This window comes from Pelophylax lessonae, assembly GCF_965119305.1.
Source record: "Pelophylax lessonae genome assembly, chromosome: 13".
NCBI lineage: Eukaryota > Metazoa > Chordata > Amphibia > Anura > Ranidae > Pelophylax > Pelophylax lessonae.
The window spans coordinates 192,340,187-192,364,354 of record NC_138780.1 but is presented as its reverse complement, the minus strand read 5'-3'; the positions used below and the strand labels follow the sequence as shown (position 1 = coordinate 192,364,354).

Here is a 24,168-nt window from a genome sequence, read left to right as displayed (position 1 = left end):
AAAAAATAATAATATTTTGGCTCCAAAAAACATCCCTTTTTCGATCTTAGAAATTTGGGGAGGATCCTCTGGTGTCCTATTGGTTAATCAACATCGCTGGTATGTAATTCTCTGCAGGAAACCCAGCCTGGTCTCTCTGCCAGCTGAGGACTTACTGAAATGTCATTAGTGACATTGTACCGGTAACACTGGTGACGTTGTCTCCGACTGTACAAATGTGGCTTACTGGGAGAGTCCAGGTTTGCACAGCTATTTACTAAAGGAGTACATAAGAGTACACACATATTATCACCTCGCTGCACCGCCTAGCTGTGTCTCATCCGTCCTCCTCCGCTATGATCTGCTGCTGTCATCAGTCTTCCTGCTAAAATGTAACCCTTTATAGTCACCTGTATGCAAGAAAACCACCATAACGACACTAATCAGGAATAGGGACTGCAATACGAGCAGGGCTGCTGATAGGGGGTTAGAGAATGGCCTCCTGTGCCAGTCTGGAGTCCCATCAGTATAGTAGGGGGTTCGGGGCAGAGAGGGAGCTATCTTTGGGTTCATGCACAGTAATCCCATGGGCCATGGCTTGCAGCAATTGAATAAAAGGTGGGGACAGAGAGGAGACTACTTACTCATTTTTTGAAACAGGTGAAAGTAATCTTTCCTGTCGTAGCTCCTGACAATTAAAGGCCTGACCTATTCTTCCATACAAGGTCCTCTTCTCCACAACCCTGGTTGTGGGGGTTTGCAGAGAGGGGCTTATCGGATCTATGTGGTTGCCAGCAACCCCTGCTTCCTTGGGAACCATTGGCAGCAGGAAGCAGATTATATATATATATATATATATATATATATATATATATAGCTCAACAAAAATTAAAGGAACACTTTGAAAACACATCAGATCTCAATGTGGAAAAATCTCATATCTATACTGATATGGACTGGGTAATGTATTTGGATCTATACTAGTATGGACTGGTAATGTGTTAGGATCTATACTGGTATGGACTGGGTAATGTGTTAGGATCTATACTGGTATGGACTGTGTAATGTGTTAGGATCTATACTGGTATGGACTGGTAATGTGTTAGGATCTATACTGGTATGGACTGGGTAATGTGTTAGGATCTATACTGGTATGGACTGTGTAATGTGTTAGGATCTATACTGGTATGGACTGTGTAATGTGTTAGGATCTATACTTATATGGACTGGGTAATGTGTTAGGATCTATACTGGTATGTACTGGTAATGTGTTAGGATCTATACTTATATGGACTGGGTAATGTGTTAGGATCTATACTGGTATGTACTGGTAATGTGTTAGGATCTATACTGATATGGACTGGGTAATGTGTTGGGATCTATACTGGTATGGACTGGGTAATGTGTTAGGATCTATACTGGTATGAACAGGGTAATGTGTTAGGATCTATACTGGTATGTACTGGGTAATATGTTAGGATCAATACTGGTATGGACTGGGTAATGTGTTAGGAAGGAAAGGATGCCACATCATTCGATTAGAAATTAAAATTATCACCCTACAGAGGGCTGAATTCAAAGACACCCCAAAAATCTACGTGAAAAAAATTATGCAGCAGGCTCGTCCATTTTGCTGAAATTTCATTGCAGCAACTCAGAATGGTCCTCAGTAGTTTTTATGGCCCCCACGTGCTTGTATGCATGCCTGACAATGTTAGGGCATGCTCCTAATGAGACGAAGGATGGATATTTCCTCCCAGACCTGGACCAGGGCATTACTGAGCTCCTGTACAGAGGTGCAACTGGGTGGCGTCGGATGAACCGAAACATAAAGTCCCAGAGGTGTTCTATTGGATTTAGGTCAGGCGGGCGTGGGGGGCATTCAATGGTATCAATTCCTTCATCCTCCAGGAACTGTCAGCATACTCTCGCCACATGAGGCCGGGCATTGTAATGCACCAGGAGGAACCCAGGACCCACTGCACCAGCGTAGGGTCTGACAATGGGTCCAAGAATTTCATCTCGATACCTAATGGCAGTCAGGGTGTCCTTGTCTAGCCTGTAGAGGTCTGTGCATCCCACCATGGATATGCCTCCACAGGCCATCACAGACCCACCACCAAACTGATCATGCTAAGTGATGTTACAGGCAGTATAACGTTCTCCACGGCTTCTCCAGACTCTTTCACATCTGTCACATGTACTCAGGGTGAACCTGCTCTGATCTGTGAAAAGCACAGGGCGCCATTGGTGGACCTACCAATTTTGGTGTTCAATGGCAAATGCCACTTGAGCTATACGGTGCCGGACAGTGAGCACAGGACCCACTAGAGGACGTCAGGCCCTCAGGCCACCCTCATGAAGTCTGTTTCTGATTGTTTGGTCAGAGACATTCACACCAGTGTCCTGCTGGAGGTCATTTTGTAGGGCTCTGGCAGTGCTCATCCTGTTCCTCCTCGCACAAAGGAGCAGATACCGGTCCTGCTGATGGGTTAAGGACCTTCTACAGCCCTGTCCAGCTCTCCTAGTGTAACTGCCTGTCTCCTGGAAACTCCTCCATGCTCTTGAGACTGTGCTGGGAGACACAGCAAACCTTCTGGCAATGGCACTTATTGATGTTTCATCCTGGAGGAGTTGGACTGCCTGTGCAACCTCTAAAGGGTCCAGGTATCGCCTCTTACTACCAGTAGTGACACTGATCCTTGCCAAATGCAAAACTAGTGAAAAACAGTCAGAAAAGATGAGTAGGGAAAAAAATGTCAGTGCCTCCCCTCCATCTGTAAAACTATTTCTGTTTTGGAGGTTGTCTCATCTAGTGTACCTGTTAATTTCATTACCACCAAAGCAGCTGAAACTGATTAACAACCCCCTCTGCTACCTAACTGACCAGGTCAATATCCCAGGAGTTTAATTAACTTGATGCTCTATACTCGGAATAAAAAGTGTTCCTTTAATTTTTTTGAGCAGTAACTGGTCTCATCCCTGACCCCTCTTGCAGTTTTCTGTAGTGGGTGGAGCTGGTTTGGCCCCTCCAACAGCTCTGCACAGGCTATGTACAGTATATTGATATCACTTCTACTTTCACAAGGTGATATCTGGGTTTCCAAATGCATTTGATGCACAAAAAGTGGGTTTATATCTGTAGCACTGCCCCCTTGAGGACTGCTGGATTTTCACACTGGGTTACCGTTAGAAACTTGACATTCACAGTCTATCACTTTACTTTTTGGATCAGTCAATAAGTAGTCCAGAGGTATGTAGTCGTTTTGTGTTTTATTTTATAAATTAGGGATGGGAGAAGGGAATAGTGGGATACTCCAGATTAAATATGCACAAGGTTTGGAGGACATCTATCTGTTGATACAGCTAGGCTGTTGTTCCACCTTGCCACTTAGGTGGATTTAGGGCTAAGTCTTTTTCCAGGTGACTTGATGAATTAATGTTATCTACAGGACACTCTCCTAGTATCCTCTCTCTCGACCACTGACACCCGTCCACTGACTATCCTACTCTGGGTGGTCCCCCTCAGGTCAGGCCCCTTGACACGATCCCCTGTACTCACAATACTGTTTTTCTAGGGTCTCCAGTGTCTCCCCCTCAGTCAGCTTTCCTGGACCTCTGGGTCCAGCTCCATTCCTCTGGCCCTCAGGACGACCTCCTGATGCCATGTGCCACTGCTATAGAGGAGGAGGCAGCCGCCACCCTCCCTCCGGGGACTCTGCTCACCAGCCAAAGACCCCACAGCACATGTGCTCCTGGCTTTTACACAGTATCCCAGAATGCACCGAGACAGCCTGTCTCTGCCAATCACCAGGACTGTATCAAAGCCTATGCATCCATTGGTCAGGTTTCCTCCCACTGTCCAACATGCCTCCCTATTGGACCAGTGACTCTCTAGACACAATGAATCGCACACTGAGCACACTGAGCAGACCTCATTCACAGATCCTGCTCTCTGGTAGGCAGTAAGCAATATAGATTTCCCTGCTGCTCCTCTGATAGGCAGACAGATCCAAAAACTATACTCCCTCACTAGCACCTACCTAGGAGGGTGCTACATATCTTTAGTGACTATTGAAAACATGTTTAAATGAAAGTATGTATTTTTTTTTTTTTTTTGATAAATCCAATGGTAACATAGATGTACAGGTCTTTTTTTAATATGTGTTCTGCTCTTTCCAGCCTTGCCAGACTCAGGATGTGTAGAGGCCCCCAGGAAAGGATCGCACATTGTGGATCACCCTCCAATGTCAGCTGTATCAACGAAGCAGCAAGTGGGCTGCACAGAGGATTATCTGCTTTCCAAGCTGCCCACAGACGGAAGAGCCATTCCATTTGTCGTTCCAACATTCGCACCGACGTATGTTCAGCCAAGAAACCTTACCAGCCCCACCAACATGGAAGGACTGAAAGGCAAGTTTGCGTTCTGTGCAATAAAGGGACTAACGCTTCTCCAAACAACTATACATCTCTGCTACTTCCAGTGAAGATGCCTCTGTACACAGAGGCCTGTTGTCTCTTGAAAGCCGTGTGTCCGAACTCTTTAAAGCGTTTGTTACCCCAACACTTCATATTCCTGATGTGTGCCTGCTGTACCGTGTACTTGTATCAGAAAGTATCCTGTTCTCTATGTATTGCTTCCTTTATGTGAAATCCCTGGTGGTTTTCCTAGTCCCCTTACTTTCCTATTAAAAACTGACCACATTAAGCAGGAGAGCACACCGTGGTCAGTTCTCAAGCTATGCTGTTAACTCAGTGTATTCTCCTCCAATGGTCAGACTTCTCCTGACAAACCCCCTCTGCACAGCCATTTACTGGGAAGCTCAGTGTGCTGCTGCTTCTCCTCCCCCCAGCTCTTATGCAGCTGAGAACAGAGGGAATGTGATCACTTTAACCGCTTGCCGACCGCCCGCCGTAGATATACTGCAGCAGGCTGGCTCGGCTGCGCGAATTGTCGCTCTTTGTTTATAGCGCAAAAAATAAAAATTGCACAGGTGATCAAATACCGTCAAAAGAAAGCTCCATTTGTGGGAAAAAAGGACATTCATTTTATTTAGGTACAGCGTCGCACGACCGCGCAATTGTCTGTTAAAAAAACGCATAACCCATATTGCAAAATAGGGCCTGGTCATTAAGGGGGCAAATGCTTCCGGTCTTTAAGCGGTTAAGGGGGAAAATCTTCCGGTGCAGAAGGGATTAAAAAAAAAAGGGGGGGGGGAAATGTAATTATAAAACTTTTTTTTATATCTATACACAAATGTTTTGCCTTTCATTTCTATTTTAAACTGAATGGCTCGTTTTACAAGGTGATCCTTTACAATCACTTTAACCCCTTTTCAACCGCTTAACTCAGGGATCCTCAAACTACGGCACTCCAGCTGTTGCGGAACTACACATCCCATGAGGCATTGTAAAACTCTGACATTCACAGACATGACTATGCATGATGGGAATTGTAGTTCCTGAACAACTGGTGAGCCATAGTTTGAAGACCCGTTGCTTAACACATGTGCTACAGCAAAAGCGTGGGGTTTAACGCTCGCATTCCAAAGAATATGAGACAAGACTTAGTTAAAGCGGTTGTAAACCCAAAAACGCAAAAAAAAAAACCTGCAAGACAAAGGCATAATGAGCTAGTATGCATCGCATACTAGCTCATTATGTATTACTTACCTTAGAACGAAGCCCGACACGGACCCCCGGACATCGCTGCGGGCGCTACCATGATCCCTCGCCGTCTCTTCCGGGTTCGGCGGCTCCGGCGTTGTGATTGGCCGGAGCCGCGATGACGTCACTCCCACGCATGCGCACGGGAGTGATTTTCCGGCAAGCTCCCGGCAAGCAAAACTGAAGGTCCCTCCGGACCTCCAGAGCGCATGCGCCGCTCGCGGGAGCAGCTGCATGCACTGCAAATATCTCCTAAACCGTGCCGGTTTAGGAGATATTAATTGTACCTACAGGTAAGCCTTATTATAAGCTTACCTGTAGGTAAAAGTGTAAAAAAGCGGGATACTACCGCTTTAATTGTGGCTCCACATCCTAATGCAAAATGGTAAAAGAAGCAGAAAAAGGAAATGGGACTTTAAAGGTAGCCACTCATAACCCCATGGAGATTTTTGTTTCCCTTTAAAGTCCCATTTCCTTTTTCTGCTTCTTTTACCATTTAACGCTCGCATGTCACTCAAATGCGTCACAGGAAGGGGAACATTTTTTAATGCGTGCTGTCATCACAAAGACTGAGCTGTCAAAGACAGCTGTGAGTCCGGCAGGGCCGGCCCGTCGATCATGTAATAATTGTGACAGTGGTTACATGATTCTGATCTCTTGTTCTGAACTGTTAAAGGGACGCCAGGTTGGGCAGGAAGGGTTCAAGGACTATGTCACACAGGTGTGTCTGCCGCTGGCAACACCTTGCTAGCGATGCAATCACTAAAATGGGACTGGTACTTTTCCTAAAGTTTCTCCATCATTGAAGAATCCCAAGTAAGGCTCTCCTCACAAAATGCAGGAGTGATGGAGTGCACACATTTCTGCACGTTTGCTACACGTTACGTGTAGGTCTTCCATTTATTTCACTGGGCTTCCCTACTCCTGAGAAACGCGGGGAAAGAATTTCCTGATCCTTTTCCAAACTCATGTGGCACCATGCATTTTAGCATCTGCAAATATGTACACGTTAGCAGTTGCGAGCGTGAAAGTGCCATTAATGCCGCCGCTACACGTCCGCTGAAGGGCATGTTTCTGTTCATCGGCTCCATGATCTATAGTCAATGCTGTCCAGGGGTGGCTCCTTTGTTCCTCCAGCCAGAGTAGAGGCACCTTAAGCCAGGAAATATGTTACTGGTGGCAAGATCCCCAGGTGAAAAAGGAAAAAGATTGAAAAAAGAAAAGTAAAGCAGCCACCACATCTAGGATTGAGCACTAGATGTCCTTGTTATCCTTTCATGTGGATTCATATTACCAATCTGCTGAGGTGCTGAAGTATCCATGATTGTAAGATTGGGACAGGAGGAGTTCACCAGAGTCTATGTCAAAGCGCAACGGCCCTTGTGGTCAGTGTATGGAGGTGAGAGGCTGGCATTAACTGTGGTGGTGGAATCACGCATGTTTGGTGATTTGTTCTACTTCTCAACACGGGTCACCTTTACCTCATTCCTGGCTTTGGATATCATGAACATTCTCAGATCTATTGAATAACATGGACATTGCTCTTGTCTATTGGTTTTAACATTTTAGCGCTGCACCATTTTTTATATTTTTTGCCTATTTTGGATTTGTTAGTATTGACCAATACCGGTGTTCAGCTGCTTATTTCTTATTCTTACGGATTATAGCGCTGAATAAGCCCTTGCTTGTACATGTTGGGAAAGCTTGTGATTTTGCGCACTTTCACAAACGCGCACGCTGATATGTGATCGATTGACACGTCCCAGACTTGGGTAGCGAGGGAGCTAGGCATTCTAATGTCCACATTTAAATCTACCAAACTAGCTGTCACCGTCACATTGAGGCAGCATGCCCACAGTTTCCCTGTACAGAGCGGATCAGACAGCTCTCTAGTCTACAGATAAAGGAGAGGTCGCACTGTAACCACTTCTGTACCGGAAAGTTTTACCCCCTTAATGACCAGGCCATTGTTTGTGATTCGGCACTGCGCTACTTTAACTGACAACTGCACAATCGTGCGACACTGTACCCATATAAAATGTATGTTCTTTTTTTTCCCACAAACAGAGCTTTCTTTTGGTGGTATTTGATCACCTCTGCGATTTTTATTTTTTGCGCTATAAACAAAAAAAATCGCAATAAGCGCATTTTGATTGGTTTGAGCAAAAGTAATCGCGTCTACAAACTAGGGGAAAGATTTATGTCATTTTTATTTATTTTTTACTAGTAATGGCGGCGATCAGCGATTTTTAGCAGGACTGCGACATTGCAGTGGACAGATCGGACCCCTAAGTGACATTTTTTACACATTTGGGGGGGGGGGACCAGTGACATTACTACAGTAATCAGTGCTAAAAATATGCACTGTTACTGTACTAATGACACTGGCAGGGAAGGGGTTAACACCAGGGGCGATCAAAGGGTTAAATGTGTCCCTTAGGGGGTGCTGTCTCCTGTGGGGGGGATGGGCTTGCTGCATTACCATAGAGACCTGTGTTCCTAAATAAGAGGACCACATGATCCCTGTGTTTATTACTGACAGAACAGCGGTCTGCTATGTTTTCAACGGCAGACTGCCGTTCTGTCTCCACAGGGAGCGATCGCGGCCACTGGACCTGCTGATTGCCCCCCCCCCCCCCGTGGCCAGGCGGCACGCGCATCCCCACTTGCAGTCCCGCGAAGCGACGTACTTGTACGTCGTTTCGCAAGACAGAGCCGACCTGCCGCAGTAAAACTACGGCGGCTGGTCGTTAAAGTAGTTGAAAACCCTTACTTACTCAGGTGATGCACAGAGATTAAACAAATCCTCCTACATAAGTTATACCTGTTTATCTGCAGCCGTCTCTCCTCTACATACATTCAAATACAGAATTTATAGAGCTTGTCTGAGATTTCAGAATGCAGGGAATGGAGAGCTGAAATTACACTCTGCAGAGCTCAGTGAGGGCTAATTGGAGGGGAGGGACAGGACAGGACGGGATGGGGCGGGGTGGGATTGGGCGGGGCACCCCCACACAGCACACAGGAACAGAGCTGGGGCTGTCAATCACAGGCTGTGTGTTGGAGCTCCCTCAACTGTCACCTTTTTTTCTCTTGGTGGGTTGAAAACCTGTCGAAAGTGATAGCAAATGAAGGAGGCAACAGACAGAAATGGCACTTAGTGCTCTGGACTGAGACAAGAAGACACTATAGGGCAGGGGTCTTCAAACTATGGCCCTCCAGGTGTTCAGGATTTACAATTCCCATCATGGCTTGTCATGTTTGTGAATGTCGGAGTTTTACAATGCCTCATGGGACATGTAGTTCTGCAAAAGCTGGAGGGCCGTAATTTGAATATCCCTGCTATAGAGGGATATGCTTTGTTCATACTTCATGTCTGAGGTTTACAACCACTTTAAATCTGAAAGAGTTTGTAACTTATTGATTGCAAGTTTACCAGTCCACTCACACTGGCACCATCATTAGGTTGTAAATTTCCCATCTCAGCAGGTATGATCATTCATCATCTCAGCAGTTTGGCCAGAAAGAAGCTCGATATTCTGTCGCGACAATTGCATTCAGCTCCCCCATCCAAGCGGAATCTCCACCGCTGGCTAATACATTCAGCCGGGAGTGCCACCTAAGTGCAATGGCGCCGATAGGATAAGCCCTGTACACACGTAGCGATTGTCGGCCGAACGATCGGCCGTCTTTTGTCCGGTGCTGTCCTGTCGGTTGAAAAGTGCTAAAGACTGCACACGAATTTTGTCGGCCAACAACAGCCGACTGCAGAAGTGATGTCATGTGATGGTTAATTTTCCGTGTGTTTTTTCTTCTCTGAGCATGCCCAGTCTTGCTCATCTGCTGTTTGTCGGCTGAATTCTGTACTGACTGACGAACAATCGGCCGTTCTGGTGTTGGCCAACAAAAATTTTAAAGCATGCACACCAGATTCTGTTCGGCCGAAAAGTCGCAGTCGGTTGTCGGAAGCATCATACTAACAAGCCGACGATCGGCCAATCGGATGTTGGCCGAATATTTACGGCCGACAATCGCTACGTGTGTACGGGCCTTTACAGTCAGTGTTAACCTCATTTTCAACCCAGCTCAGTCCATTTTTTTAATTGACTTTTGTTGAGCCAGGTGGTGCTTGCACGGCCATCCATCAGCCAGAAGTTCAGGCTCCAGCTTTCTATGGAGGCAAGGAGCCTTCTGACATCTAACATACAAATAACAGCTGAAAGCAGACTCTACAAATCTACTAATCCACATAGGAACTGCAACCGTAAAAATATGGAACAGCAAGGCGCGTAGAATGTGAGCAGCACATAGGCTTAAGCCCCGTACACACGCACAGATCGTCGTCATACAAATGTTCGTCTTTTCTCCCCGGGATGTCGGTGTCTGTTGAAAAGTGCAAAGACAGCACAAGGACAGCACAAGAATTTTGTCCGCAGACTTCAGCTGACTGCAGAAGTGATGTCATGTAATGGTTAACTTTCCCTGTGTTTTTTATTTTCTGAGCATGCCCAGTCTTGCAAATCTGCGGTCTGTCGGCTGATTTCTGTACTGACAGGCGAACAATCGTCCGTTCTGGTGTCCGCAGACAAAAATTTTCATGCTTGCAAGAAAGACTCTTGTCCGCGGATTGTGTGCAGACAGCTGTCGGAGGCACCATACTAACACGCGTACAATCGGCAGATCTTTCGTCCGCCGACGTTTGTATGACGACGATCTGTGCGTGTGTACGGGGCTTTAGTGGTTAACACTTCTGCCTTGCAGCACTGGGGTTCCCGGTTCAAATCCTGGTCAGGACAGTATCTGCATGGAGTTTGCATGTTCTCCCTGTTCATGCGTGGGCTTTGAAATACTCTGGATTCCTCCCCCACACCACAAGTTGTGCTGGTAGGTTAACCACTTATGAACCAATGTGAACTATTAAAAGCAGTTGTATCCCAAAAAAACAAAAAACAAACAAACAAACCCTGCAGGACAATGGCATAATGTGCTAGTATGCATTGCATACTAGCACATTATGAAATACCTTAGAACGAAGCCCCGACACGGTCGCCCGGACGCTGCTGAGGCAGCTGACATCTTCCCTTGGTGTCTTTTCAGAGTTGAGCTGCTCCGGCGCTGTGAGCCGCCGGAGCAGGGACGACGTCACTCCCGCACATGCGCGCGGGAGTTCACTTTCCGGCAAGGAGCTCTAAAGGGCCGGCAAGATACGCCGGACCTTCAGAGCGCATGCGCCGCTGGTGTCAGCGGCTGCATGCAGGGTGAATATCTCCTAAACCGTGCAGGTTTAGGAGATATTAATTTTACCTACAGGTAAGCATTATTATAGGCCTTATTATAGGCTTACCTGTAGGTAAAAGTTAAATAGCGGAGTATACTACCGCTTTAATACCACACAAGTGGCCAAATATATACTTGTGCATAAAAAAAGTTCATAAAGCATGTGGCTAGTGGACCACTAATGAATTTCACTGGTCACATGTCTAATTATTTATTTATACATGGATTTAATTTGCACTTTTTATTTTCATTGTAGCACTGATGTGTTTTCACTGGCCACATGCTTTATGAACTTTTTTATGCACAAGTATATATTTGGCCACTTGTGTGGTATTAATATTTCCCATTATATGTTTTAACTCTAGAGTTATTTCTGTTAGGTTGTACATATCTTTCTATTTACACATTTATACCAATTTCCTGCATTATAGCACTTTTTAATGATTGTCGGGGGTTGGGAGTTGCGCTGTAGGCTTTACTATTCATTCAATATTCCTGATGCGGCCCACAATGTAATTGACTTTGACACCCCTGCTCTAGACTGTCCAAAATTTTTAAGGGTGCCTTGACTGAAAAAAGGCTGAGGTATACTTGTATACACTTTTTTTTTTTTTTTGCTATTTTTTCCGCCACAAAAGTGGAGTTACCCTTTACATTTTTTGGGCTCAGTCATCGTCAAACCGACACCCGAGTCATTATATGGTGAAAGGGAAAATATTAAAAAAACCCCACGCCCCAGACGATGTCAACCCTATGACGAAACGCGCCGGGCATTGCCAGACGTGACGTTACCACACCCCCTGAAGCCGGCTTTTTTTCTTCTGTGAGTGCAGGGACGCCGCCGCTCTTACTGCTATAGCGGTTTTATTTATGGATATGCCTGTTTTCTCCTTTACCATGTGAGTACACCTTTTTAATAAACTTTATTGCAGTTTTTTAAAACGGTATCACGCTATGTACCTTCTCATGAATGCATCCTTACCATGACATCTGGATGACTGACACCTGGCGTTCCTGTTAACCCTTTGTTAAGCGCTATTCGGCCTCTCCATTAGTTTGGGTGGCCATTGTGTTCTGGTAAGCTGCCATTTGGTGTATTTTATCCCACGGTTGATTTCTTCCTGTTTGCTGTGAGAGAAGTACGGCTTACATCTGCGTTCTTTTCTCTTTTTTTGTGCTGTGTGTTCACGTTTTGTCCTTTTTTATGTGGCGGTATACTTTATCACGGCACGACAAGTATGGCATAGGTCCTCGGGCATGCCCTGAAAGTCTTGGGAGGGGGTGGATATGGCCTTCTGGCTTAGTTCGCCCTTTCTAATGGGGTCTCCCTTCGGGGAAGCCCCGCCTAGTACTTGGAGTGGGCTGTTTCGGCAGTCCTCCCAGAGAACGGGGTCTGCCTGGTTTTGGGCCAGGCAGGACCAAGTGAGTACCTCAGTCCCTGTCAGGAGCCTTGCGCCCCGGGGGATCAGGGTTAGGGCCCTTCCTTTTCGTAGGAGGGCTATGTGTACGCCTTGTGCACTTTTTGTGTTTCCCACGTTTTGCGTGTGTGCACTTTTTTATGCACCGGGTGTAGCTTTTGAGTGTGTTTCACACACCACGGGCTTAAAAAAAAAAAAAAAATGGGTTATATCTGCATGGGACTTGTGGTTACTCTTCATTTACACAGTTTTTTGGGGGGGGGATTCCTTTTCATTTAAGGACTACTACATGGACTTTTTATTGTTTTATTTCACTATTATGTACATTGTTTATGATCACTGATTTATGTCACAATTCATTGTTAGCGCTACACGTTTATTTATAGAAAGGGAAAATATTACCTATAATAACATTATAAGATGGACAGGACAATAGGTCTGACAGGCTTTTACGTTAAAGAGGTTGGTTGGTGACGGCTTTTATCTCATGCTGATCCTCTGTAATGTCAGCAGTAATTCCTCATCTTGTGACTCACATATTTGATGCCTTTACTTTCTGTCACTCAGGATCTGCAAGGGCCACATTCACAGACAGGAAGACGGAGTTGTCTGCAGCTTATCAGTATGGATCGAACTATGACATCGTCTACAATCCGGGCTTCGTCCAGACGCCCATCTCACCCGATCTGAGCAGACGAGGAACAATAAGCCCAGATGCAGCAAGAATGTATGGCTCAGGTAAAAACCTGGGGGGTGGCTTTTTAAACCACTTAAAGCGGTTGTATCCTCAAAAAAAAAAAAAAACCCTGCAGGACAAAGGCATAATGAGCTAGTATGCATCATCCCAACACGGTTGCCCGGATACCGCTGAGGCACCTGACATCTTCCCTCTTCCGGGTTTGGCGGCTCCGGTGCTGTGAGTGGTTGGAGCCGCGATGCGAGCGGGAGTTCACTTTCCGGCAAGGAGCTCTGAAGGTCCCCCTGAGATCCTTGCCGGAAAGTAAACTCCCGCGCGCATTTTCGGCAGTGACGTCATCATTTTAGTACCAGGGTTGCATTGAATATTTTACAAATATTTGCAGACTGAAAAAAATCCCCACCTTCCTTACGGAGACCTTCCTTACGTGAAAGTACCCCTTAGGTCAGGGTCCTCATCAGTGCCTCTTAGCTGCGGGCCAGATAAAATCCTTCAGCGGGCCACATGTGGCCCATGGGCCATAGTTTGGGGACCCCTGCTGTATATAATTTTGTTGCTTATCTGCAAACGCTACCTTTAAACAAAAAAGGTACTAGCAGTCTTTTAATGATATATATGTTTTTATTCTCTAAACCCAGAAACATAATCTGGATGAAAACATTTGTTATTGGAATTTTATTTTGCTTATTAGTTTTGTGCGTGTGGGTGTCTAAATGCAAAACTGTTTTTTACTTTGAATTTTGAAAATTTGAATTTGAATTTGAAATTAGAGCAGTAACAAATTTTGTGTCCAAATGTTTAAACTAAAAGGTGAATATCTTTCCCACCTCTGAAGTTGGTATCCAGGTTTGGGCAGCTTAAGTAAAATACAGTCAGGTCCATTAATATCGGGACATCAACGCAATTCTAATCTTTTTGGCTCTATACACCACCACAATGGATTTGCAATGAAACAAACAAGATGTGCTTTAACTGCAGACTTTCAGCTTTAATTTGAGGGTATTTACATCCAAATCGGGTGAACGTAGGAATTACAACAGTTTGTATATGTGCCTCCCACTTTTTAAGGGACCAAAAGTAATGGGACAATTGGCTGCTCAGCTGTTCCAAGGCCAGGTGTGTGTTATTCCCTCATCATTTACAAAGAGCAGATAAAAGGTCCAGAGTTCATTTCAAGTGTACTATTTGCATTTGGAATCTGTTGCTGTCAACTCTCAATATGAGATCCAAAGAGCTGTCACTATCAGTGAAGCAAGCTATCATTAGGCTGAAAAAAACAAACAAACCCATCAGAGAGATGGCAAAAACATTAGGTGTGGCCAAATCAAGTGTTCTCAACATCCTTAAAAAGAAAGAATGCACCGGTGAGCTCAGTAACACCAAAAGACCCCGAAGACCACGGAAAACAACTGTGGTGGATGACCAAAGAATTCTTTCCCTGGTGAAGAAAACACCCTTCACAACAGTTGGCCAGATCAAGAACACTCTCCAGGAGGTAGGTGTATGTGTGTCAAAGTCAACAATCAAGAGAAGACTTCACCAGAGTGAATACAGAGGGTTCACCACAAGATGTAAACCATTGGTGAGCCTCAAAAACAGGAAGGCCAGATTAGAGTTTGCCAAACAACATCTATGGACCAACATCCTATGGACAGATGAGACCAAGATTAACTTGTACCAGAGTGATGGGAAGAGAACAGTATGGAGAATGAAAGGAACTGCTCATGATCCAAAGCATACCACCTCATCAGTGAAGCATGGTGGTGGTAGTGTCATGGTGTGGGCATGTATGGCTGCCAATGGAACTGGTTCTCTTGTATTTATTGATGATGTGACTGCTGACAAAAGCTCTGAGGCTCTGAGGAAGAGGCGCATGCCTCAAAACGCATCAGTGGTCATCCTAATAGGACAATGGACATTCATATGGACTACTTTCTGAGTCCGATATGATTGATTTCATCTGCGTTTGTGAGTAGCCATTTTTTATGTTACAACAATAAAGCCATTATTGAGGATAATGCGCTAGGTCGGTGCGCCCTTTTTTTGTGTTTTTTGTATGCAGTGCTGACAAAAGCAGCAGAATGAATTCTGAAGTGTTTCGGGCAATTTTATCTGCTCATATTCAGCCAAATGCTTCAGAACTCATTGGACGGCGCTTCACAGTGCAGATGGACAATGACCCGAAGCATACTGCAAAAGCAACCAAACAGTTTTTTAAGGGAAAGAAGTGGAATGTTATGCAATGGCCAAGTCAATCACCTGACCAGAATCCGATTGAGCATGCATTTCACTTGCTGAAGACAAAACTGAAGGGAAAATGCCCCAAGAACAAGCAGGAACTGAAGACAGTTGCAGTAGAGGCCTGGCAGAGCATCACCAGGGATGAAACCCAGCGTCTTGTGATGTCTATGCATTCCAGACTTCAGGCTGTAATTGACTGCAAAGGATTTGCAACCAAGTATTAAAAAGTGAAAGTTTGATTTATGATTGTTAATCTGTCCCATTACTTTTGGTTCCTTAAAAAGTGGGAGGCACATATACAAACTGTTGTAATTCCTACACTGTTCACCTTATTTGGCTGTAAATGCCATCAAATAAAGCTGAAAGTCTGCAGTTAAAGCACATCTTGTTTGTTTTATTTCAAATCCATTGTGGTGGTGTATAGAGCCAAAAAGATTAGAATTGTGTCGATGTCCCAATATTTATGGACCTGACTGCATTTAAGTGGTGAGTGCAGCATACAACAAAAATGTTTTCTTCCCTCCCCAAGCCAAAGGTCTTCCACCAGTACAGAGTCTCCCCACAGTACAGTACACTTCCCTCTGGTACAGACTCCCCCCCCCCCATCAGTACAACACCCCTTATTACTGATCTCCACCAAAATACAGCCCCCCATAGTACAGATCTCCCCTCAACAGTACAAATCCCTCTAGTACAGATCCCCTTCCCCCATTACAATGCAGCTCCCCATAGTACACATCTTCCCCCCACCAGGAGAGCTGGTAATACAGATCTGCCCCCATGCCCACCAGTACAACCCTCTCTAGTACAGATCCCCCCCCCACCAGTTTAGCTTGCTCCAGTACAGCTTTCTATCGTACACATACCCCCCCTCCCCTACCCAGTACAGCTCCCTCCAATACATATTCTCAGCCCACCAGTACAGCACCCCCTATTGCCGATACCCCCCCCCACCAGTACAGATCCCCCCCCACCCCATACAGCTTCCCATAGTACAGGTCTCCCCCTCACTATTACAACTCCCTCTAGTACATATCTCCTTCCCCCATTACCATACAGTTCCCCATAGTACAGATCTTCCCCTAGTACAGATCTGCCCCCATGCCCACCAGTACAACCCTTTCTAGTACAGATCCCCCCCCCCCCCAACCAGTGTAGCTTGCTCCAGTACAGCTTTCTATAGTACACATACCCCCCCCCCACCCAGTACAGCTCCCTCCAATACATATCCTCAGCCCACCAGTACAGCACCCCCTATTGCCGATCCCCCCCACCCACCAGTACAGCTCCCTCTAGTACAGATCCCCCCCACCCCATACAGCTTCCCATAGTACAGGTCTCCCCCTCACTATTACAACTCCCTCTAGTACATATCTCCTTCCCCCATTACCATACAGTTCCCCATAGTACAGATCTTCCCCTAGTACAGATCTGCCCCAAGCCCCCACCAGTACAACCCCCTCTAGTACAGATCCCCCCTCCCCCACCCGTGTAGCTCATTCTAGAACAGCTTCCTATTGTACAGATACCCCCCCCCCCTCACCAGTGCAGCTCCCTCAAATACGAAGGCCCTGCCCACCAGTACAGCACCCCCCTATTGCAGATCCCCCCCCTTCTCCAGTATAGCTACCTATAGTACAGATCTACCCTCACCAGTAGAGCTCTCCCTAGTACAGATCTCTCCCCCTCCTACCAGTACAACTCTAGTACAGGTCATCCCCTCCAGTACAGCTCCCTCTGGTACAACACCCCCACCAGTAAAGCTCCTTCTAGTCCAGATGTTACCTCATACCAGTACGTCTCCAGCACTTTGGGTGAGCACCCAGTGTCAGTGCTGGCTACAGTGCCAGACACTTTGGGTGGGATTTGGACCCCATATCTCCCCCCTTATCTACTCTCCTGTAGGTATTAGAGTTCAGCTCTTCAATTTCAGATTAAGGAAAGATGAATTTTGACTGACGTACACTTTATACATTGCTCTTATTGCCCATTGACACCAGTGGGTTGTGAACCTCATATGAGTTTTGTAAAATGTTTGTTTTTTAATGGTGTGGGTTTCCACTTTTATTCTTCATTTCCTGCTTGCAAATGTGACACCATGGACATGTGCGTGAAAGCGGATGAATTCAAAAGCATATTACATTTTCAGTGCATTTTCAAAGCATAACCACTGAATATAGTATAATGCATGGATTTTTTCCTAAATGCAACACACTGTATTATGATGATGAGGTTATCCACTCAGTTGTGTCAAACTCTCGGCCATTCTTTCATCCGAGGCAAGAAGGCCTGACTTGCAGTCTCCGTTCAAATTCATCCCAAAGGTGTTCTATCGGGTTGAGGTCAGGCCAGTCAAGTTCCTCCACCTCAAACTCGCTCATCCATGTCTGTATGGACCTTGCTTTGTGCACTGGCCCAAATTATTTGGTAGAAGGGGGATTATAGTGTGGGGTTGTTTTTCAGGGATTGGGCTTGGCCCCTTAGTTTCAATGAAGGAACTCCTAAGGCGTCAGCATACCAAGACATTTTGAACAATTTCATGCTCCCAACTTTGTGTGAACAGTTTGGGGATGGCCCCTTCCTGTTCCAACATGACTGCGCACCAGTGCACAAAGCGAGGTCCATAAAGACATGGATGAGCGAGTTTGGGGTGGAAGAACTTGACTGACATCAACCCAGTAGAACACCTTTGGGATGAATTAGAGGGGAGACTGCGAGCCAGGCCTTCTCGTCCAACAACAGTGCCTTTCCTCACAAATGCGCTTCTAGAAGAACGGTCAAACATTCCCATAGATACACTCCTAAACCTTGTGGACAGCCTTCCCAGAAGAGTTGAAGCTGGTATAGCTGAAAAGCGTGGGCTACATCAATATTGAACCCTACGGACTAAGACTGGGATGCCATTAAAGTTCATGTGCGTGTAAAGGCAGGTGTCCCAATACAGTTCCTTGCAGAATATGCCCTTTTATGCATGTGCGGCGTGGTGTCCACGTGCGCGCCAAATTGCGTTAGAACACGCCCACAATATTTGACAATATAGTGTATATCAGCGCTGCTGGTCGATGCAGAGCAATCATTTTCTGCTCTAGCTGATCAGTTTGATCAAATCTGAACTAAATGAGGTGTAAATTGACTGGAAAGATTCTATCGCTAATCTATTGTTTGCAGATTCAATCCCTTTGATGTGTTCACTAGGGATGATCGAACTTTTGAAAAGTTCGGTTCGACCAGAACACCCGAACTTCACGAAAGTTCGGTTCGGATTTCAGAACCCCATTGAAATCAATGGGACCCGAACTTCTGTAATCAAAAAACACCATTTTTAAGCCCTAAAACCCAATAAATGCCCCTAAAAAGTGCCTAGGGTTCTGGGTCATGCCCCAGGGACTATTAATCACACAAAAAAAAGTTCTTAAAAATTGTCATTTTTGATAAAAAAAGCCAATTATTGAAAAATTTAAAAAAAAAAAAAAAGAGATTTTTTTGATTTTTACTTTGGATTTAGTATCTGGGGGGTCTAAAAGGTGTGCATGTGAAGTTTCAGCTCTGTAGCATGTCCAGAACCATGAAAAAAAAAAGATAATTTTTCAGTAGAACAGGGATGTGGTTCGGGAGCCTCCTTTAACTTTAACACCTATATGATCTTTTTTTCTGGTTCTGGACATGCTACAGAGCTGAAACTTCACAGGTACACCTTTTAGACCCCCCCAGACACAAAATCACACAAAAAAAGTTCTTAAAAATTGTCATTTTTGATAAAAAAGCCAATTATTGAAAAATTAAAAAAAAAAAAAAAAAGAGATTTTTTGATTTTTACTTTGGATTTAGTATCTGGGGGGGTCTAAAAGGTGTGCATGTGAAGTTTCAGGTCTGTAGCATGTCCAGAACCCCCCAAAAATTAGCATTTTCTTATAATTTTTATTAGAACAGGAATACGGCTTCTCTACGGCGCTTTTTCTTGCATTTATCGGGCATTTTTGGAGGCAGGCATGACTTTTTTTGGATTTAGTGTCTGGGGGGTCTAAAAAGTGTACCTGTGAAGTTTCAGCTCTGTAGCATGTCCAGAACCAGAAAAAAAGATAATTTTTCAGTAGAGCAGGGATGGTGGGACCCCTCTTTTACACTTATATGATCTTTTTTTGGGGTTCTGGACATGCTACAGAGCTGAAACTTCACAGGTACACCTTTTAGACCCCCCAGACACAAAATCACACAAAAAAAGTTCTTAAAAATTGTCATTTTTGATAAAAAAGCCAATTATTGAAAAATTAAAAAAAAAAAAAAAAAAAAAAAAAAAAAAAAAGAGATTTTTTGATTTTTACTTTGGATTTAGTATCTGGGGGGTCTAAAAGGTGTGCATGTGAAGTTTCAGGTCTGTAGCATGTCCAGAACCAGAAAAAAAAAGATCGTTTGTATTAGAAAACTTTAAGCACAGGAATATGGCTTCTCTGCTGTAACACCTTGCCGGTTTAATAGCAGGCATTTTTTTGGGTTCTTTGCAGTCAGGAAAAACATCTGAACTTGTGTATAGTAGTACTGTGCACAAGTTCTGATGTTTTGCCTGCCTCCAAAATTCCCCAAAAAATGCCAGCAAAAACACACCTGGGCATTTTTTTTTTTGACGCTAGCGTTTTTTTTTGGCATTTTTTGGGGTTCTTTTGAGGCAGGCAAAACATCTGAACATGTGTATAGGGGGGATATATAGACATATATGTCTGAATATATACCCCTAGACATATATAGGTGTGATAGTAGCAGAAATAAATGCTTGCGCTAATGAAATCATTTACAGTAATATATTTCTGCTACTATCACACCTATATATGTCTCGGGGTATATATTCAGACATATATGCCTATATATACACCCTATACACATGTTCAGATGTTTTGCCTGCCTCAAAAGAACCCCAAAAAATGCCAAAAAAAACGCTAGCGTCAAAAAAAAAATGCCCAGGTGTGTTTTTGCTGGCATTTTTTGGGGATTTTGGAGGCAGGCAAAACATCAGAACTTGTGCACAGTACCACTATACACAAGTTCAGATGTTTTTCCTGACTGCAAAGAACCCAAAAAAATGCCTGCTATTAAACCGGCAAGGTGTTACAGCAGAGAAGCCATATTCCTGTGCTTAAAGTTTTCTAATACAAACGATCTTTTTTTTCTGGTTCTGGACATGCTACAGACCTGAAACTTCACATGCACACCTTTTAGACCCCCCAGATACTAAATCCAAAGTAAAAATCAAAAAATCTCTTTTTTTTTTTTTTTTTTAATTTTTCAATAATTGGCTTTTTTATCAAAAATGACAATTTTTAAGAACTTTTTTTTGTGTGATTTTGTGTCTGGGGGGTCTAAAAGGTGTACCTGTGAAGTTTCAGCTCTGTAGCATGTCCAGAACCCCAAAAAAAGATCATATAAGTGTAAAAGAGGGGTCCCACCATCCCTGCTCTACTGAAAAATTATCTTTTTTTCTGGTTCTGGACATGCTACAGAGCTGAAACTTCACAGGTACACTTTTTAGACCCCCCAGACACTAAATCCAAAAAAAGTCATGCCTGCCTCCAAAAATGCCCGATAAATGCAAGAAAAAGCGCCGTAGAGAAGCCGTATTCCTGTTCTAATAAAAATTATAAGAAAATGCTAATTTTTGGGGGGTTCTGGACATGCTACAGAGCTGAAACTTCACATGTACACTTTTTAGACCCCCCAGATACTAAATCCAAAGTAAAAATCAAAAAATCTCTTTTTTTTTTTTTTTTTTTTTTTTTTAATTTTTCAATAATTGGCTTTTTTATCAAAAATGACAATTTTTAAGAACTTTTTTTTGTGTGATTTTGTGTCTGGGGGGTCTAAAAGGTGTACCTGTGAAGTTTCAGCTCTGTAGCATGTCCAGAACCATAAAAAAAAAGATCGTTTGTATTAGAAAACTTTAAGCACAGGAATATGGCTTCTCTGCTGTAACACCTTGCCGGTTTAATAGCAGGCATTTTTTTGGGTTCTTTGCAGTCAGGAAAAACATCTGAACTTGTGTATAGTGGTACTGTGCACAAGTTCTGATGTTTTGCCTGCCTCCAAAACCCCCCAAAAAATGCCAGCAAAAACACACCTGGGCATTTTTTTTTTGACGCTAGCGTTTTTTTTGGCATTTTTTGGGGTTCTTTTGAGGCAGGCAAAACATCTGAACTTGTGTATAGTGGTACTGTGCACAAGTTCTGATGTTTTGCCTGCCTCCAAAACCCCCCAAAAAATGCCAGCAAAAACACACCTGGGCATTTTTTTTTTGACGCTAGCTTTTTTTTGGCATTTTTTGGGGTTCTTTTGAGGCAGGCAAAACATCTGAACTTGTGTATAGTGGTACTGTGCACAAGTTCTGATGTTTTGCCTGCCTCCAAAACCCCCCAAAAAATGCCAGCAAAAACACACCTGGGCATTTTTTTTTTTGACACTAGCGTTTTTTTGGCATTTTTTGGGGTTCTTTTGAGGCAGGCAAAACATCTGAACATGTGTATAGGGGGTATATATAGGCATATATGTCTGAATATATACCCCTAGACATATATAGGTGTGATAGTAGCAGAAATATATTACTGTAAATGATTTCATTAGCGCAAGCATTTATTTCTGCTACTATCACACCTATATATGTCTAGGGGTATATATTCAGACATATATGTCTATATATACCCCCTATACACATATTCAGATGTCATGTCTGACATCAAACATGTCCTCAAAAAAGCACTGGCAGTGGCAGCCCCTGCAGCATTAAAAAATGCTTGCTGGTGAGAAGCCACATTCCTGTCCCGAAGCAGAGAAATGATCATTTCTCTATAGCGGTCACCCTGCTATGGAAGGGTTTTGTCACCCTTCCATAGCAGTCACTGTCAGTTAACCCTACACTACACTACGGTCCCCTGACACTTAACACTTTCCCTACAGAAACTAAATTTTTGAAGCTAACTTAAGTGTAAAGGAGCACTCTAACTACACTAGATATCCCTTTCCTCACACTAAAAATAGCTAAATGACACTTTTAAAGTAAAATTAACAGAACTGCTTCCACTCTCTTCCATGTCCAGTATAACAATGCTGGGAATATGGCGGGGGCGATCTTATATACTGGGGGGCGTATTCACTAATGATTGGTCTAGGGACCCCCTAGTCACTCCAATCACATTCCTAGCATTCTTCTGCCCCCTCAATTGGCTTTTGCTAATGGTTCTGGTCCAATCACGGGCTTTTAAAGCCCATTTCCTGAAGCATTGCATTTTGGGCGGTTCTGGTTGCCGAATTCCGAACTTTTTGGGCAAAAAGTTCTAAATTCGGCCGAACCTCGAACACCCAATGTTCGGGCCGAACCGATGGTGGACCCGAACCGTTCGATCATCCCTAGTGTTCACTCCATCATTCCTAGTCGATTTGTTTTCCATCGGTCTTCGGGGGACAATTTCTCAGCAACAGAGCGTAGTTCATTGGGGAACACAGGGGAGGGAAGTATTCGGCTTGCTACATGCTTGCTGGACAGGGTCACTTTAATGATCACAAACCTCTCACTTTATAACTACATTATGACTTTTTGTCTTCCTGTTTCTCTGATACATTGTCTACACCGCAATCTACAGCAAACAATGACTTAGGACTTTCCTCTGATGATTAGGACATTAATCATGACACTGTTTGAACAACATACAGGGAACTATGAATGCTGCTGCACATTCAGACTGTGGTGATAGACTTGAGGAATGACAACACACTGGCTTCTGCAATAATTTAACTTCTTCTATTGAGAGATTGCAGGAAAGTGCTACAATCTAATAAACAAGCAAGACAGTACATTTTCATGGGAAAAAAATTAAAATAAAATTAGAGAATTTATGTTACTTAACCACTTAAGCCCCGGAAGATTTTACCCCCTTCCTGACCAGGGTTTTTTTTGCGATTTTTTACTGTGTGACTTTAACGGACAATTGCGCGGTCGTGCGACGCTGTACCTAAACAAATTTGATGTTCTTTTTTTCCCCACAAACAGAGCTTTCTTTTGGTGGTATTTGATCACCTGTGCGATTTTTTGATCATGCGCTATAAACAAAAAAATAAATGGAATTTTTGCAAAAATAACAATATTTTTCACTTTTTTTTATATGAAACTCCCCCCCAAAAAAATGTAAAAATCAAACATTTTTAACATTTTCGGCCAAATTGTTTTATGCTACATATGTTTGATAAAAAAAAAAAAAAATCGCAAAAAGCGTATTTTGATTGGTTTGCGCAAAAGTTATCGCGTTTACTAACAAAGGGAAAGATTTTTGTCATTTTTGGTGTTTTTTTTTTAACGAGTAATGGCGGCGATCTGCGATTTTTTTTGCAGTACTGCGACATTGCGGCGGACAGATCGGACCCTTGACTGACATTTTTGACACTTTTGGTGGTACCAGTGACATTACTGCAGTAATCAGTGCTATATATATGCACTGTTACTGCAAAAATGACACTGGCAGGGAAGGGGTTAAATGTATTGGACAGGGAGGGGTTAAGTGTGTCCTAGCGGCGTGCTTCTAACTGTAGTGGGACATGGCTATTGGTGTAAAAACAAAGATCAACGGTTCTACATAGTAGAACCGTCTGATCTTCATTTTTACACAGGGGAGAATGACAGGCGGCTTGTTTACATAAGCCGCTCTGCCTTTCTCCCGCTGTACCGACGATCGGCGAGTGACCGGCGGACATCGGGTCCGCCGGTCACACGCCCGCACACCTCCCTGAACGAGCCGAGGCGGGCGCGCGCTCGCCCGCTATTGGCTCCAATACCAGTGACATGCGAGTGACATAGATCTACGTCACTCTGCCTGGCCGGGGCTGACTGCCGCAGTAAATATACTGTGCGCAGTC

The 24,168-nt window shown here is 44.1% G+C and overlaps 1 protein-coding gene across 2 annotated transcripts in view; it reads left to right on the top strand.

Annotated features, from left to right (window-relative positions):
* TC2N (tandem C2 domains, nuclear) overlaps window positions 1-24,168 on the top strand; it is a 136,457-nt gene that overhangs the window by 56,789 nt on the left and 55,500 nt on the right. For both annotated transcript variants that reach the window (XM_082275442.1, XM_082275443.1), the window contains 2 exons: window positions 4,162-4,392; window positions 12,909-13,079. In XM_082275442.1, the coding sequence (XP_082131568.1) occupies window positions 4,162-4,392; window positions 12,909-13,079 (402 nt within the window). The remainder of the gene's footprint in view (window positions 1-4,161; window positions 4,393-12,908; window positions 13,080-24,168) is intronic.